General features: G+C 42.3%; 1 protein-coding gene across 3 annotated transcripts; it reads left to right on the top strand.

Moving 5' to 3' along the window:
- The first annotated feature begins 7,684 nt into the window (after window positions 1-7,684).
- Window positions 7,685-14,869, top strand: LOC307091417 (SLAM family member 9-like). 3 transcript variants are annotated; one of them, XM_079758385.1, is made up of 9 exons: window positions 7,685-7,813; window positions 7,932-8,001; window positions 8,746-8,952; window positions 9,221-9,331; window positions 10,010-10,285; window positions 10,594-10,677; window positions 11,620-11,656; window positions 14,244-14,268; window positions 14,651-14,869. In XM_079758385.1, exons 2-8 carry the CDS (start codon window positions 7,965-7,967, stop codon window positions 14,245-14,247), a joined length of 756 nt encoding a protein of 251 aa, XP_079614511.1. In that variant the 5' UTR covers window positions 7,685-7,813; window positions 7,932-7,964; the 3' UTR covers window positions 14,248-14,268; window positions 14,651-14,869. The 3 variants fall into 3 exon arrangements, with proteins under 3 accessions (XP_079614511.1, XP_079614510.1, XP_079614512.1); XM_079758384.1 differs by having other exon boundaries at window positions 7,730-8,001; XM_079758386.1 differs by lacking the exon at window positions 14,651-14,869 and adding an exon at window positions 14,382-14,632 and having other exon boundaries at window positions 7,730-8,001.
- The last annotated feature ends 176 nt before the right edge of the window (window positions 14,870-15,045 follow it).

Raw genomic sequence — 15,045 nt, 5'->3', positions numbered from 1 at the left:
GCTTTTAGGTCAATTTGAATGGTAAAGATTTTTGTTTGTGCGTGCAAGTTTTAACTTCGTTTGGATGGATATAACTGGTTCAATTATAGGCTGTATGTGAGTTGGAGGTGTATTGGGTCAGTACAGTCTCATTAATAATGAATGCACAGAGAAGGATTCGCAAATGTACTTTGTGATTTATATATAAATGACTCTTCTCACAAATTCATTTCAATGCACACAGAAATGCATATCGTTATGTATAAATGTAAAATAAATCCATGAACAAAAATAAGTTTCACAAACAAATTTCTGATCCACACACGTGTCTTGTTTTAAATAAATGTAATATAAATCCATAAATATAAGAATTAAAAAAATATTTGCAATTTTCATTAAAAATGTATTTGGATGTTACATTTATATACAAACTGTTAAACTTGAACTTAAAAGACGCTTTTCATTTTTGAACTTGTTTGCATTTGTGTGTGAACTGGGCCCCGTTTCCCGATAATGACGGATCCAAGCTCGAAAGATCATTCTCACAAAGGATCTTGCGAACCTTCGTAAATTTCTTTGGAGCCTTTCATGAAACTCCTCTTAACATGAACGTGCGTGCACTGCTCATATGACGTTCGTAGGCTTGTAACTGTCCACTGACACGGTGCTGAAATGGCTCTGTAGGAGGGAGGGGGACGCAGGAATGTCACAGGAAAATAGGGTTAAAAAGGTTTCAAATATTGCCCATTAAGGCCAACAGCAGAGTATCCTACGAAAAGAATAGCAGGGCTCTCAAGTCTCAAGCATTGGGCGTGAGACACACGCATTTCAACCCATGCAAACGCTCACACGCTACACTTCGTATTTGTCACGCAGAGAAATTACCAGGATAGCGCTCACCAACTTGCGCCGCTATTTAACAGTGGAACAGGTAGGAATCAAATGGGTTCCCCGTACGTAGGTTGACCAGACGTCCTCTTTTGCCTGGAATTGCCCTCTTTTTGAGACACTTTTAAAAAAATGTGTCCGGGCGGAATTTCAAAAATCGTCCGGGATTTTATTAAAGCCTCATACATGTTCACAATCAATTTGCATTGCGTTTCTCTGGGTAGTTCACAAACAAGTTAGGCTACGCCCTCCCCTCCTCTGTTCTGTTCTCTTTGCATTGGTGGAAGTGACTTTAGAGTTACCGTCATGTTTTGTATTTATTTTATTTTTTTACCATTGTTTTGGTTTTTACCAGGGACAAACATTAACAAATTTATCCTACAGGGGATTGATAAAGTTGTTTCTATTGAACAGAAAGAAACACTTGGTCATACTTTACACACACTTTATCACAGCATTGGCCTACTGAGTGCCACAGATGTATTTTAAGCATTGGACTGAATGCCACATAAATATATAATTATTTTTTTGTTCAGGGAAAAGTATATGCCTCTACTGGTGTTGCTTAGGCCAATAGCCTTTTGAGGCAGTGTTGTTTCTGAATATTAGTGTTAAGGGCCAATAATGCTTATTATCATACATTAGTCAGCATGTCCTTATGGCACCACATTTGTATGCAGTCACATGTTAATATACAACCCCCCCCCCGACAGTTCAAAACTTGAGAGCCCTGTACTCAATATCTCTTCTACAGTTACTAGTCTAGCTACCCATGCTAGGCACCTAAATGCATGTTGACTTTACTATTACAGGGCCCACACGTAAGTATAAGCATGTAACCTCAGCTATGAAAATACTGTCTCTTTTAAGTGTAGAATTACCTCTTTAAACATACTGTAAGTAAAGGTAAACATAAATTTATAAACTCAAATGACCTAGAGCATTACAATATCATTACTCCAGACTGAATAGCTGTATAACCTGGTCTTATTACTCTCAATTACTCACTGTTTAACATTACTGCTTTCCTGTTGTTAAACCTGAATGAATTATACGTATGCACTGCCTTAACCTAATATAACTTTTCTTTAACCCACTGTCAGCACCTATTCTAACAATACTGTCAAAGAAACTAAAACAAAAGCATTTAAACATAATATATTTAATATATATTTTGTGCAGGTCCAATATGTGAAAAATATCGCTATTGCTGTGCATGTGCACAGTTATGAAACCCAAAACCGTGTTATTGCATTTGCATATGACTTTAAATGATTCTTTTGACTTTCCTTGGTAATTTGCTTTAATCTAAAATCTCCGCAACACCATGGGGAACGCCGCAACACCATGGGAGACGCCGCAACACCATGGGGGCGGGGCAGGGGCCGTTAAAAGAAAGTCAGGCACCGTTATGAGGCCCTGCGGTACAACCACCTGGTGCCGCCGTTTTAATCCCATTCAAAAAGCTCTATGGCACGACTATTGTTTTGAACAGTATTACCGATGCATTATTTATCTTTCTTTTTTGTACTTGATGGAAGTATGTTTTTTTTTTCCCTACGAGAGTTTTGCACTTTGTTAATGCATTAAAATAAATTTTCTTTTTTTTTATTATACATTGGTAGTCAAGGCGGGGCCCTATTGTTAAGGCGGCCGCCTTAACCATACAGTGCTGGGGAAACACTTGGTTAGGTGGTTGAATATGCATTAGCTGGGTAGTAGAGATGCGCAGATGGGCTATTTCATCCGCAACCGCATCACAAACGCATCATCCATATTGATATCCTATCTCTATCAGACAATGTATCAATCTATCAGACCTATTCGACCATTTGTGCCACAAGAAACAACAGGCAGTAAAAATGATTAAACTAAATATGCAGTTTGAAACGTATAGAAAAGTTGAATAGCTGTAGGCCTACTCAAAATAAAATGATTTGGACGGAGTAAGCGCAATCATGTAGGCAAACAAACCGTTTTAAATGTGTAAAATAGTTGGAAAATATAAGGCTAAATTGACCCTTTGTTAAATTCCCATAGGCAGGCAGATTTTTATTTTTAAAGGTCATTCATTTCATGGATCCAGGATACTATGCATCCTGATAAAGTCACCTAGGCTTTTGAAATTAAAATAGCCCCACATCACATTTCATTGAGAAAATCATTAGGCTAACTGACAGCTTTTAGGCTAACTGAAAATAACCATGGCAATCTCTATATGGTGAAGGGTATCTGTTGATATGGGGCTATTTGAATTCCAAAGACCTAGGTGACTTTATCAGGTTGCATAGTAGCCTTTAAAAATATAAATCTGCCTGCCTCATTCACAAAGAAAATTGCTGGCCTAAAAGGTTGGATTTTTCTTTGAAATTTGTTTAAGGCATTACATTTACATTTACATTTACATTTAGGGCATTTAGCAGACGCTTTTATCCAAAGCGACTTACATTAAGATAGATTCCTATTTTTAGTCAACTTTAGCATGGGTGCATAAACTTATTCTTACCACTGTATATTGTGGTGCGCCCAAAACGTGCAGCCTAACCATCAAAATTAACCTATTAACCTTAGGTCTATTTAGAGTTTTCTTAGCACTATGCAGGAATAAAATAGCATCTACAGTGTCAGGATTCAGGCGAGAGCGCCTGGCTTCTATAAAGCGCCCTGCTGCACTGAAGGAGTGCTCGGTCGCAGCACTTGTTGCTGGAATGCATAAAATTCTCTTCGCAAGGTGCTGTAGTCGTGGGAATGACTGGCCTTGTTTCTCCCAAAAGGAAAGTAGATTTTCCTCTGCTGATCCATCTATATGGAAGTTTTTAGAGGAATATTCCCCATTGAATATTTCACTTGCACAACAATCTTTCTTTTGGCACAAAGATGACATTATTGCCCTTGCAGTTGTGGAGATATATTTACTTTGGGTACGTTCTTTCCTGAAAAAAACTTTCCCCCTGATATCGAAAATGGTATAGAATATCGATATTCTTCCAGGTATACTATCGAAGTCAGAAAATCCAGTATTGTGACTGACAACACTACTAGAAACGCGATTGTGATTATTCAGTTAGAGCTACAAGAAACGTGAAAGTTAAAAAAGACATATCTTTGCTACTACCTCTGACATTTAGTTATGTACATTTGCATAAAATCATGCAGGTCTACATATAACTGGGCGATAGCTTTAATAGGTTGCAACGGTGGACTGAAATCACTTCATGGCACAATGTGACCGTTCGATAAATAAGTAAACAAAGAGAAGTTTGTTATTTTTTTAAACACAACATGTGTGGAAGCTAAACATTCAGCTTCAGTCTGAGCTAGGATGAGTTTTCTGAGCCCCCCAAAACCAGGCCAGGTGCCTGGCACAATGTGAGGCCTGTTCAGATTCTCATTATAATTTGGGCAAGTGAACATCACATTCGTGCAAGTTGAACATGACCTGTACTTGCCCGATGGGCAAGTGCTTTTGAAACCTAAGTGTCAACCCCTGGTTGGGTAATGTTCCCCTTCAAGCTTGTTGATTGCTAACTTGAAAAGGGTGAGAAAGTCGATCAAGTGTGTGAGTTGATCCTGGTGGATGTCATCAAGGCGATGTTCTTGGTCTATGTTCTTTAGCAGCTCTCTTATGTCCTGGTATTGTTTCTGTATCGATTCCAACATTGTGACTTTACTGTTCCACCGCACTTCACATTCTTGATTCACGGTGTGCTTTAGGCTGGTGATCGCACCGGTTCTCTTCAGGTATGCAACAAGCTCTTTGCAGTAATCTATCATGTCCACTACATCCTCAATGCTATTGGAATCGGTGCCCTTTGTACTCAACGTATGTCTCAGCACCGTGTTAATGATGTGTGCGGAGCATGGAATCCAGTGATAGGATCGGAGTGAGGCCTTTATGTTCAAGCCCTGGTCACTGACAAAAACTATTTTATCTGTCTGTTTTCCATAGGACATTAACACACTGGTTATCTGCTCATGGAGGTTTTCGTTGTTTTTTTTTCAGGGTAGTGTAAATTCCACAGTTGCCAAAATACGATTTACCAACTTCCACTCGTTGATGTAGTGACACGTAAAGATTATGTATGCCCTCTTTTTAAATTCATCAGTCCACATATCTGTGGTTACGGCAATACCACCGTTGCTGCATAGAGCTCTCTGGATGGCATCCAAAACGTTCTGCTTATCAATGAAAGCCTGGTTCTTTGCCCGATTGCAGACCGTTTGCCTATGGGGTAAGATAGCACCAGCGTCAACGGAACCGAATTTAGCACATATGTCAATCAACATCTGGGCCACTTGGTGGAATCCTTTACCAGACACTATCGAACGGGCGCATACCAAGAGAGCACAGGCCCACACATGAATCTGTCAGCTTTGATTTGACATCCTGTGATACTCTATTGGGATCCCGACGGACGAGACTTTTCAAGGTGTTTGTGTAGGTTTGGGGTTTAGCACACTTGTGATGCACCATGTTAGACGTACCCGTCTTGTGACTGTCATGTACATAAACAGCTTTGCAGTCTTTGCAAATGGCATAGTCTGCACTAGTGTCAACCTAATTCACCACTTCATCAAAGTTATTCCAGACAGCACTTTTCCAAGCTTCTTTTTCCTTGGTTTTTAGTCCTCCCTTTTTGAGTCTTTGACGTACCACCTTCGCCTGTGCTGCCATCTCCGAAGCGTTGATCAATAGTCCGCCGCCAAAGACGTTGATGTCGCTTAGCAACAGAAGACACTGGGGTTGACAAGTTACCACAAAAAAAAGATCCACATTCCTTGACAGCGATCTGCTGAGCAACACTGAATTATAAAAATATAATTTATTCTTCTTAAGAATGAGGACCTGTCTACTATCAGAATTCCTGTAAAAATAAAAAGCTATTTCCTCCTTTTCAAATAGGTGTCCAAATATCTTGAATTACTGATTGCAGCAAGATGGTGAATTACAATTTATAACTTTCATTATACCTCAGGGCTCCCGACTGCGACCAAATGATCGCATTTTGCGACCAAAATGTGAGTGCGCGAAATTTGAAAAAGAAGGCCAATGAGTGTGAGAAGGATAGGAAATGGTTAGTTAGTGGCTAATGTGTGGAGGGGGAGGGTTCTGGAGATTAAATGTCGAGCATGCGTAAACGTCTCTGTGAGAAGGAGAAAGATTTCACAACCTGCTACGTGTGTTTGAACAATTCGCAAACTATTGATTCATTCTTCCGACCTGCGGCTAGTGTTCCAGTGCCAGAGTCCTGAATGGGTCTTCTTTTCAATTGCTTTTTTTGTTTTATTTTCAACATTCAACAGTGAATAACAGGCTGTACAAAATAAAGTGCACAAACAAAATAAAGTGCACAAAGAAGCACAGTAGACCTGGATTTATAACTTTAAATTTTTTTTCAAAAAGATGGGATGTCTGCATTGCCTGGGGAGAGTGTAGACCTTTTTGCAGTCACTTTGTCCCCTGTGGTGGGAAAGACTCGCTGGGAACTGAAGTGCCAGGCACAGCAAGGTAACATCTAGCCATCATGGCAACATGAGGGTATTTGCACTCGTTGATCTTCCACCAATTCAGTGGATCACCATCACTTGCTGCTCGGTAGTATGCCACTTCCTCTTCAACGGCATCAACAAACGGCTTCCTGCCTGTGTCCTCCTTGCCTGCAAAGGTCTCCTCGAAAAGCGCCTCCATGGCTGACTTCTTTTGTGGAGGCGATCTCCCTGCGCCTCCTCCTGTCGGCTCTGTGGCTTGACCCTTCAAGAAACAATTATTTGATATGTTAAATCTTTTTTTTTCAGTTTTCACAGAACTATTATTGCAGCAATAACATTTAATAAAATAAATTATTAAATTAAAATAAAAGACGTACAATTCTTAAAAACAACTAAGACTGTTCTGCAGTATATTTAAGTGGCCTAACTCACTCATATTTTTAAATGGATTTTACCTCTTCATGTTCTTCAGTGCCCAGCCTGCCCACAATCTCAGTGGTGATATCGATGTTCTCTGCCGCAGGGCAGGATCTAGGTGAGACAGGGACTTGAATCTTGGGTCCAGTGCAGTCAATCTATGTAGATAGTTCTGTAGATCGGGAGGATCAGTGTATCTGCGGTTCAGGTCCGCTTTAATAGCATCTTTGACATCTCGGCTCATGGTGCTGTCTCCCTCACTTGGGGCCATGGATTGTATAATCTTTGTTTTTAGAGGTAGGACCATGGAGCAGATTCAGTGCTTAATAGGGTTGAAACCAAATTGAGTGGTTTGAGCACCTGGAGGACCTCCTCTGCCACTTTCACATCATCAGACAAGGTGACAATGTCTCTGATATTTTTTTTCAGTGCCTTGTCAGTCAGTGCAGAGAATATAGCTGCCTGCTGCTCAAGATAGCGCTCCAACATGTCAAAGGTGGAGTTCCACCTTGTTGGGACATCCTGTATAAGCTTGTGAGTAGTCAGCTGTAGCATTTCCTGCTTTGTTTTAAGCACATGAGCTGCTGTTGTGCTGCGGTGGAAAAATGAAACCACCTTTCTGATCCTCCCAAGCAGTCTGTCCATCTTGTGTACTGTTATTCCCCTTTGGGATGCTAAATTAATCACGTGGGCAAAGCACCCTATCTGTGGCCCCAGTCCAGCTTCCTTCACTGCACTTACTTGGTTTTTGGCATTATCTGTGGTGACTGGGATGTTGTTTTTTGGCCTATGACAGTCAGTGAGTGAGTGTATGTCTGGCGGAAGCAACCCCTCTCTGGTGGAAAAACTTCTGCTGGGGGTGGAAGACGCATTATGAATCTTCACTTCTGATATGACTGGATGTGGTCGCTGACATCCTGTTCTTTAAATGTGAACGGCATGTTCAGTCTATTTGACACGAGTAGTCTCCTGAATTTAATATCTGGTGTGCATGTGCGACCAGTATATTTGCCCTTTTTTTTGCCCTCTATAGAGATGTGTATGTATACTACTTTTTTCAGAAGAGAAAAATGATTTGATGTACATGAAATAATAATGGTACAGTTCACAATCTGACTATTGGCTGTTCATTGGGCAACGTCTCTCTATAAATAAAGGCAGAGAAGACTAGGTCAGTTGAACCTCCAGCTATGTGGCTTCTACTTCTCTTTTTCCAACTGCTCCGAGGTAAGTTTGTTTCTTTAACTCAAATTGAAGGATTCTGTTCATGTTCTGGTCATGATCCACGTTAAGGCTGAACATTGTTCAGTTCAATTAAATCTAATTTGGGGGTGTTGTGTACAATTCTGTCTGATGGGCAAATCATGTACCTTTTTATTACGTACCCAAAACCTTTTGTTACTGTTACTAAAATACATGGTTAGGGTTCAAGTAAACCGACGATTGAGGGTTTCGCTTCTCAGACATAGTGTAACACCACTGCATGTGGCACTTCCCCTCCTTAAAACACACTTTTCCTTCGGGGGGGAGGGGGTTATTGTCAAATGCGGAGGCTTCACTTACACATTAATATGTGGTAGGAAGGACTTCCACCCAAAGCACTGGAGACGTTCAGATTATCAAGGAACTAAATAATTACCATAGGAATTGATTATTATTAATTAAAAGAAATATATATATATATATACACACATAAAATATCAGCCCCTAGAGCGGGCTGTTCTACTACTTTTGACAACTTGGGGTGCTTGTCCTTTAACTTATTGAATTAAATTCATTCCACCCAAGGAGTTTTGCCAAACGTATAAGCCGTATGTATTTTACCCTGCGCCATGCCGCCCACTTGGCCAGGCCACCGCTGAAGATGACGGGTTTCATCAATGCATTTCAAAAACCAGTGTGTCCAGGGACTTGACTTGTGAGCAGGTAAAGAGCTACAAAAACCGATGGGCTTGTGGCATGTTCTTCTAGTGGTGGGATCGAACCAGCAGGTCCTTGGCTTTCTCGGAGAAAGCGTGACCCTGTCCCCTGCCCTAGATGTGACCCAGCGGAACATATCCTCCATCAAATGGCTCATCCTGTCCAACGACACATGGATCGCGACCTACCAACGCGGGAAAACCAAGACCGACCATTTCTGGCGGTACAGGGGAAGGCTCCACCTCGACATCTCGTCAGGTGATTGTGTGTGTGTGTGTGTACAGTATATCTAAAATGGTAGGGCAGGGCTTGACCCTCTTAAGGTTATGGATTTGATTCCGATTAGGAATATATGCACAGACAGTGAAACGTATCACAATGTTATTTTGATAAACTTTTCATAAAGGCGTCCACCAAATAGCTTATATTATACATTAAAGTCACAAAGGAAATAAATTGCATTCATTATAACAGGCGTGTCTCATCCATCACCTTGATGTTGTGTTTGATTTTATTTTGATACCAGGTGACCTGATGATCAAAAATCTGACCAGAAAGGATGCCATGAAGTATGTTTTGGAAGTGGGTTTCCAAGGAGATGATGAAATCAGCCACAAGTTCGTCCTCAGAGTTGAAAGTAAGAGTGACTTTACTTTACTTCACTCTATTCACAATTGTAGTGGCTTGGGTTACCAAAAGGTACTTGGTTTGAACCCAATGTTGTTGGCACCCATAAGCAAGAGGGCTAACTCCTAAGGGCCTGTGTCCCCATTAAGTTTTTTCAGAGCACTTTTTTTAACTGTTCCCTTTGAGGAGAGGGCGTATGTGGAAGCCTCAAGAAAATACCCTGCACCCAGCGTCTTCTTTCAGAGCGCTCCGCCCTAACTGTGCGGCCGCTCTCAGTGCCTATCTTAACCGCTCCCATATCTCAACTTTGCAGAAAGGCGTCGTCGTCACTGTCGTGGATTTTTAGGCAACCAATCATATATAAGATGTGGTGGCACTCGTCACCCTTGTGATCAAGAAAATGTAGGAGATACTTGTTCTTGCCGTGTCCGTCTATGCAGAACTTTATGATCTGTCAAATATAATGATAAGCAAACTCTCAATCGCAGCGCCCTGACGGCGCTTTTCCGCCAGAAGAAAATGCTATGGGGACACTGGCCCTAACTGGTCTGGTCCTAAATGTTACATGAGTTACAATAACTGATGCATTCGGGACATTTTAGTTGTATCTTTGGAAGGATGTGGCGGTTCAAGAGCAAAATCTCAGTAGAAAACGTTCCTGTAAACGGCATGTTCCCTCTGTGTGCAGAACGCCTCGTGCAGCCCCTGGTCACCAAGCACCACAGCTGGTCAGAGGACGGCAGCTGCATCGTGAGGCTCCAGTGCTCCTCGCCTGACCCCTCCGTGACCTTCACCTGGAGCGCCACGCCTCCCGCCACCAACCGGACCCTGGCCGAGTGGCTCCAGCCGCGCTCCGCCTTCCTCCTGGCCTCCATGGGAGAGGACGACAAGGTCGGCTTCACCTGCAACACCACCACAGCGCTGGAGTTCGCCAGCCACACTCTTGACGTTGCGTGTGTTCGCGGTAAGGCTGCCCCATTTCTGACTCAGGGTTGTAGGTATTTCTAAATTGGATATCAATCTTCATTTTTGACAAGTAAAGAAAAATTGTGCTGTTTAGAAAGCAGAAGTTATAAACTGAAACTGTTTTTCCTTAGTCGGAAAGCGCCTATTGTGTCCGAATTTTGCCAATGCAATGAGTAGCTATGACATGAAATGTAAGCACCTTCTGAGACCTCAACTTGATCCCATTTGCGGATGAAAACGTTTTGGACTCTCTCTAATCTCTCTCTCGCTGTCTCTCTGTCTCTCGTGTTCTGAATCAATCCAAAGAACACACTCCGACCTTTTTTCATGGTGTTCTCCTCGGGAGCTTCCTTGGCATTCTGCTTGCGATGATAACTTATATCCTCAGAGGTGAGTGTGAAGACAATAAGCCATATGGGACTGTTGGTTGTGGAAGAAAAAATAAACAGTCAAGTCCCAAATATCCCTAATTTAAAAACAGGAAAGGAGGCGTAACTCCGCCCCACACATTTTCTTGTTTTTGGCCCAAGTTCTGTCGCCTCCCCCCAGAAGTAGGACCGCTGAATCTTAGATAAGCACGTGTCTAACGTAAATTAAAAAATGAGTGAACGTAAACCAAGAGTTACGAAATGATGCGAGATATTTTGGGTGGTGAATTACAAAATAACCTATAGATTACATCTTCTCTGGATTGGGTGTTACCTCCTTCTTCCTACGGTTTACATGACTCATACTTTTTAAAAGAAGGAACATTTTGAAATGAAGTAATAAGACGCTGTCTGTGTCAGCAGCTTGACCTGACTCAGGGAAATATTAAAGGTCCCATGAGATACCACCAGGTGTGGTGTGATTAACCGTTACAAGCCGTTTTGAAAATCGGTCTGTTATGACATCACAGGTGGGCGTGTCCACCTAGATGTGCTGGATAGATCAGTCTACCAGCATACCCAGTGGACCGTAGAAAACGTTGCTCATCTATCAGTCACACATCTAGGTGGACACGCCCACCTGTGAGGTCATAAGAGACAGATTTTCAAAATGGCTTGTAACGGATAATCACACCACACCTGGTGGCATGTGATGCCACCTTTAAAGGTCAACATCATTTACGTTCAGATGCATAGTAATCAACTGCAACTGGAGAAAGATTAAATTTTAGTTTCAAAGTAGCTAGTTACAACGTACTATTCGGTGTATACTTTACACTTGCACTTACAATCAGAATGACACTAGTTGCGACAGGTTGCATATTTTTATACGAACACGACGTTAACTAGCTATTACAAGCCATAATGTCATTGTTAAACTTGTGCTATCCTTTTGTTATTGCAGAAAGAATTGAAGCTTCTATTTATTTATTATCTCACCGGTAAGTTAATCTTTTTCCCTTTTGTAAATGACGTTGCATATTATAAACTACTTAAAAAATCACACTATTATTTCTATTTTTCAGATAAGTGATGTCCATCAAACAAACTATATTCTTCTCTAATATGTATTCTGGCATACAGAGGGGTTTAGATGGACGGTCCGTCGTCTCAATTGGCTCACTGCTGTAGCATGATTATGTGGCTTAAATGTCCCATGGCATGCTACTTTATGGATGCTTTAATATAGATATTAGTGGGCCCCTAACACAGTATTTGAAGACGTTCCCGAAATTCAACCGTGGTGCAGAATTACAGCCTCTACGAGCCAGTCGCACATTGAGCTTTCCCCAAACGCGCCGGGTCGGTGTCTGTAGCTTTAATGCAAATGAGGAGGAGAGAGGCGGGTCAAGGAGGAGGGTGGGGGTGTGGCCCTGAGCAGCTTGCGGCCACGGTACCATGCGCTCTGTTTACAGTGGATGCATCGCAATGGCGAGGCACACACAGCCTTTGGCCGTGTTCTGTAAATATTCTAGAACACTCCGGGTGCTCTGGCGGGAGTCCCGGAGCTCTATATCTAAATAATATCATATTATACATAGATATCTATATCATAATATATATTATCACGGCCAAAAGCTGTGTGCGCCTCCAGACGATATTATGAATCTCAAACGACTGCTTCGGGTTCTCCGACGTCTCTGGTTCTTCCACGTCCACATCAATATTAAGTAGACTAAACCACGGCATGGAGTAGAAAGGGATTATTGACCGCGGTTGTCTCCCGCTGGAGCCTCGCTGCCAAGGGGCCACCGCCTCGGCAGAGGGCAGCGCTTAGGCACCAATGCCTCCTGCAGCGGGCAGCAGGCAGTGCCGAGGCGGTGGTCCCTCAGCAGCGGGCAGCAGGCCCAAGCGGGAGACAATCCATTTCTCCTCCATGTCGCGGTTCATGTACTTCAGGGAGTCGAGGCCAAAGTTCCTTTTCGCCAATTCCTTCTCAACCATGGCTGAGATAACCCCACCTACAGTCTCGTTGTGGGAATACCGGAGACGAGAGTCCGACGTGTTATGCGCCATAACACCAACAGCAGAATGGTTATCCAAATAACAAAGAAGTGTACAACACTTGCGTTACAGTCCTGGAGCTCTATATCTAAATAATATAATATAATAACTAGATATGTTTATCATGTAATGCATATTATAACGGCCAAAAGCTGTGTGCGCCTCCAGACGATATTATGGATCACAAACGACTGCGTCGGGTTCTCCGACGTCTCTGGTTCTTCCACGTCCACATCAATCTGAAGTAGACTGAACCACGCGCTGCCGGCTGCCGGGCGGTGGTGCTGTGTGGCGGTGGTGCTGTGTGGCGGTGGTGCTGCCGGGCGGTGGTGCTGTGTGGCGGTGGTGCCTCGCGGCAGCGGGGCTCCGTCGGGAGACAATCCCTTTCTCCATGTCGCAGTTCATGTACTTCAGGGAGTCGAGGCCAAAGTTTCTTTCCCTCAATTCCTTCTCAACCATGGCAGAGACAACCCCAACTACAGTCTCGTTGTTGTGGAAATACCAGGGACGTTATGCGCCACAACACAAACAGCAGAATGGTTGTCCAAATAACAAAGAAGTGTACAACACTTGCGTTACAGTGTGTGTAATCTCACACACACACACACACACACACACACACACACACACACACACACACACACACACACACACACACACGGTGCTCGCATGGTCGTAGCTCATTGTCTCATTGGCAGGCCAAATTCTCTGGGTGGGCAAGGCAGAGAAACAGGAAGTAACTTGGCCCTTTATGACGAAATGTGGGGCCACATTCCGAATCAGTGCGTCTGAGCTTCCATTTTTTCAAAGGCGAGCAGGATACCTAGTGCTCGTTTTACACCGAACGCAAGTTTTAGCCACTTGGGGACGATAGGCAGGCTAGGGGAACTCATATTAATGTTAGAAAACCTCAAAGTGAGATTTTCCTGCCATGGGACCTTTAACCTGATCTAAATGTAACTTTCGGTATTTAACCCTTCAAATGGGGCACCACTTCCCTCACAAAGAATATAATCTCTGTAAACAAATGTGTTCACATGAAGATTGTGGTATTGGAAGCGTTCTGGTCTCGGTTTGTAGTCTGAGTAATCTTGACCAATCAAGTTCGAGCATGCTGTGGTTGCATGCAGATAAACTGTCCGTGTGGAGAGCAACAATCCCGGGTCCCATCGGCAAGCGCTGACGACAGTTGCGCTTTTTTCTTTGCCTTGATATCATTCTATAGAGACTAGTCGAGATAACGATGTTAACGTCACTAAAAGAGACGTCATCCTTTACGTTGAGCTAGTTATAATGCATCTTAAGATCCTAAGTTTCAAACTAGCTAGTTACAGCGTAGGATTTAGTGTGAACTTTGCTTACCGGAGACAGGTGTGAGAGGCTGCAGATTTGTTGATAAACTATTACAAGTCATTTATTGACATCAGAGGGTGTCCATACAGGTTTGAGGGTGACATCAGCCTAGCAGTTAGTAAGCGGTGTGCTCCAAATGACACAAAGTCACGTTTTTTCTTTGTTTTTCAGGTAAAGGAGGCCGGTCAAACAAACGGTAAATTCTCCTCGTATGTATTCAAACACCAGTGACACACAGATTGGTTTCGATATTTGGGCCTGGCCTTTTGACCCTGCGTATGTTTCTCTCCAAAATGAATGAATGAATAGAATCCACAGCTAAATTTGAGTAGAAGAGTACAAGACTATGAATGAAGGATCCAGTATGGACAAGTGTTTTATTTATACCTTCTGATATAAATAGTTTGTTGATTTGATTGGCGTGCCTTGTATTGTACAGTAGTGATGCTTTTTACCCTACTGTTGGTTTGATTTGTTAATATATTAAAACATTGTTAATTTGTTTTATTGTTCTAAAGGCATAATAATTTAAAAAAGGCATGTAATTTGTATTTTACTCTGGGGATGGGTTTCTTAAGGTGGTCCGGTGAGGAGCTGCTCAGAGATCCATGATTTTAGTTGGCCGAGATGGGTTCTTGGGTTCCTTCAATTAATTTAATTTTCAAAATAGTGTCGACTTTCGATTTGTGACCTTTTCATTGTATATTTTTTTCATCTCTCTGAATATAAATGGTAAAAATCCATTGTTCAAAAAAAAATAAAACTCCCAATTTATTCCAACAATTTTCTTCAGGCTGCAAGTGGTTAAACAGTCTAACTGGGCCTTTGCCTGTATTACCCAGATTCAGACATGTTGCTTAATTCCAAATTCATCATTGTGCATCCAGAATGGGAGTGTGCGAGAGGCATTTGCTTAAATCTTTAGATTTAAGCAATTTTCTCACATGAACAGGAGCTAGGCTACTGTTACTGT

Source organism: Pollachius pollachius (genome assembly GCF_949987615.1).
Source record: "Pollachius pollachius genome assembly, chromosome: 20".
NCBI lineage: Eukaryota > Metazoa > Chordata > Actinopteri > Gadiformes > Gadidae > Pollachius > Pollachius pollachius.
The sequence above is the reverse complement of the archived record's forward strand: the minus strand, read 5'-3'. Positions and strand labels throughout refer to the sequence as shown.

What these genes read in the sequence shown, in the direction of transcription:
- LOC307091417 (XM_079758385.1), top strand. Translation starts at nt 7,965, where the DNA reads ATGTGGCTTCTACTTCTCTTTTTCCAACTGCTCCGAG. An exon ending in GTTCGTCCTCAGAGTTGAAA is followed by an intron (nt 9,332 to 10,009) that starts GTAAGAGTGACT and finishes CTCTGTGTGCAG; the next exon opens with AACGCCTCGTGCAGCCCCTG. An exon ending in GATAACTTATATCCTCAGAG is followed by an intron (nt 10,678 to 11,619) that starts GTGAGTGTGAAG and finishes TTGTTATTGCAG; the next exon opens with AAAGAATTGAAGCTTCTATT.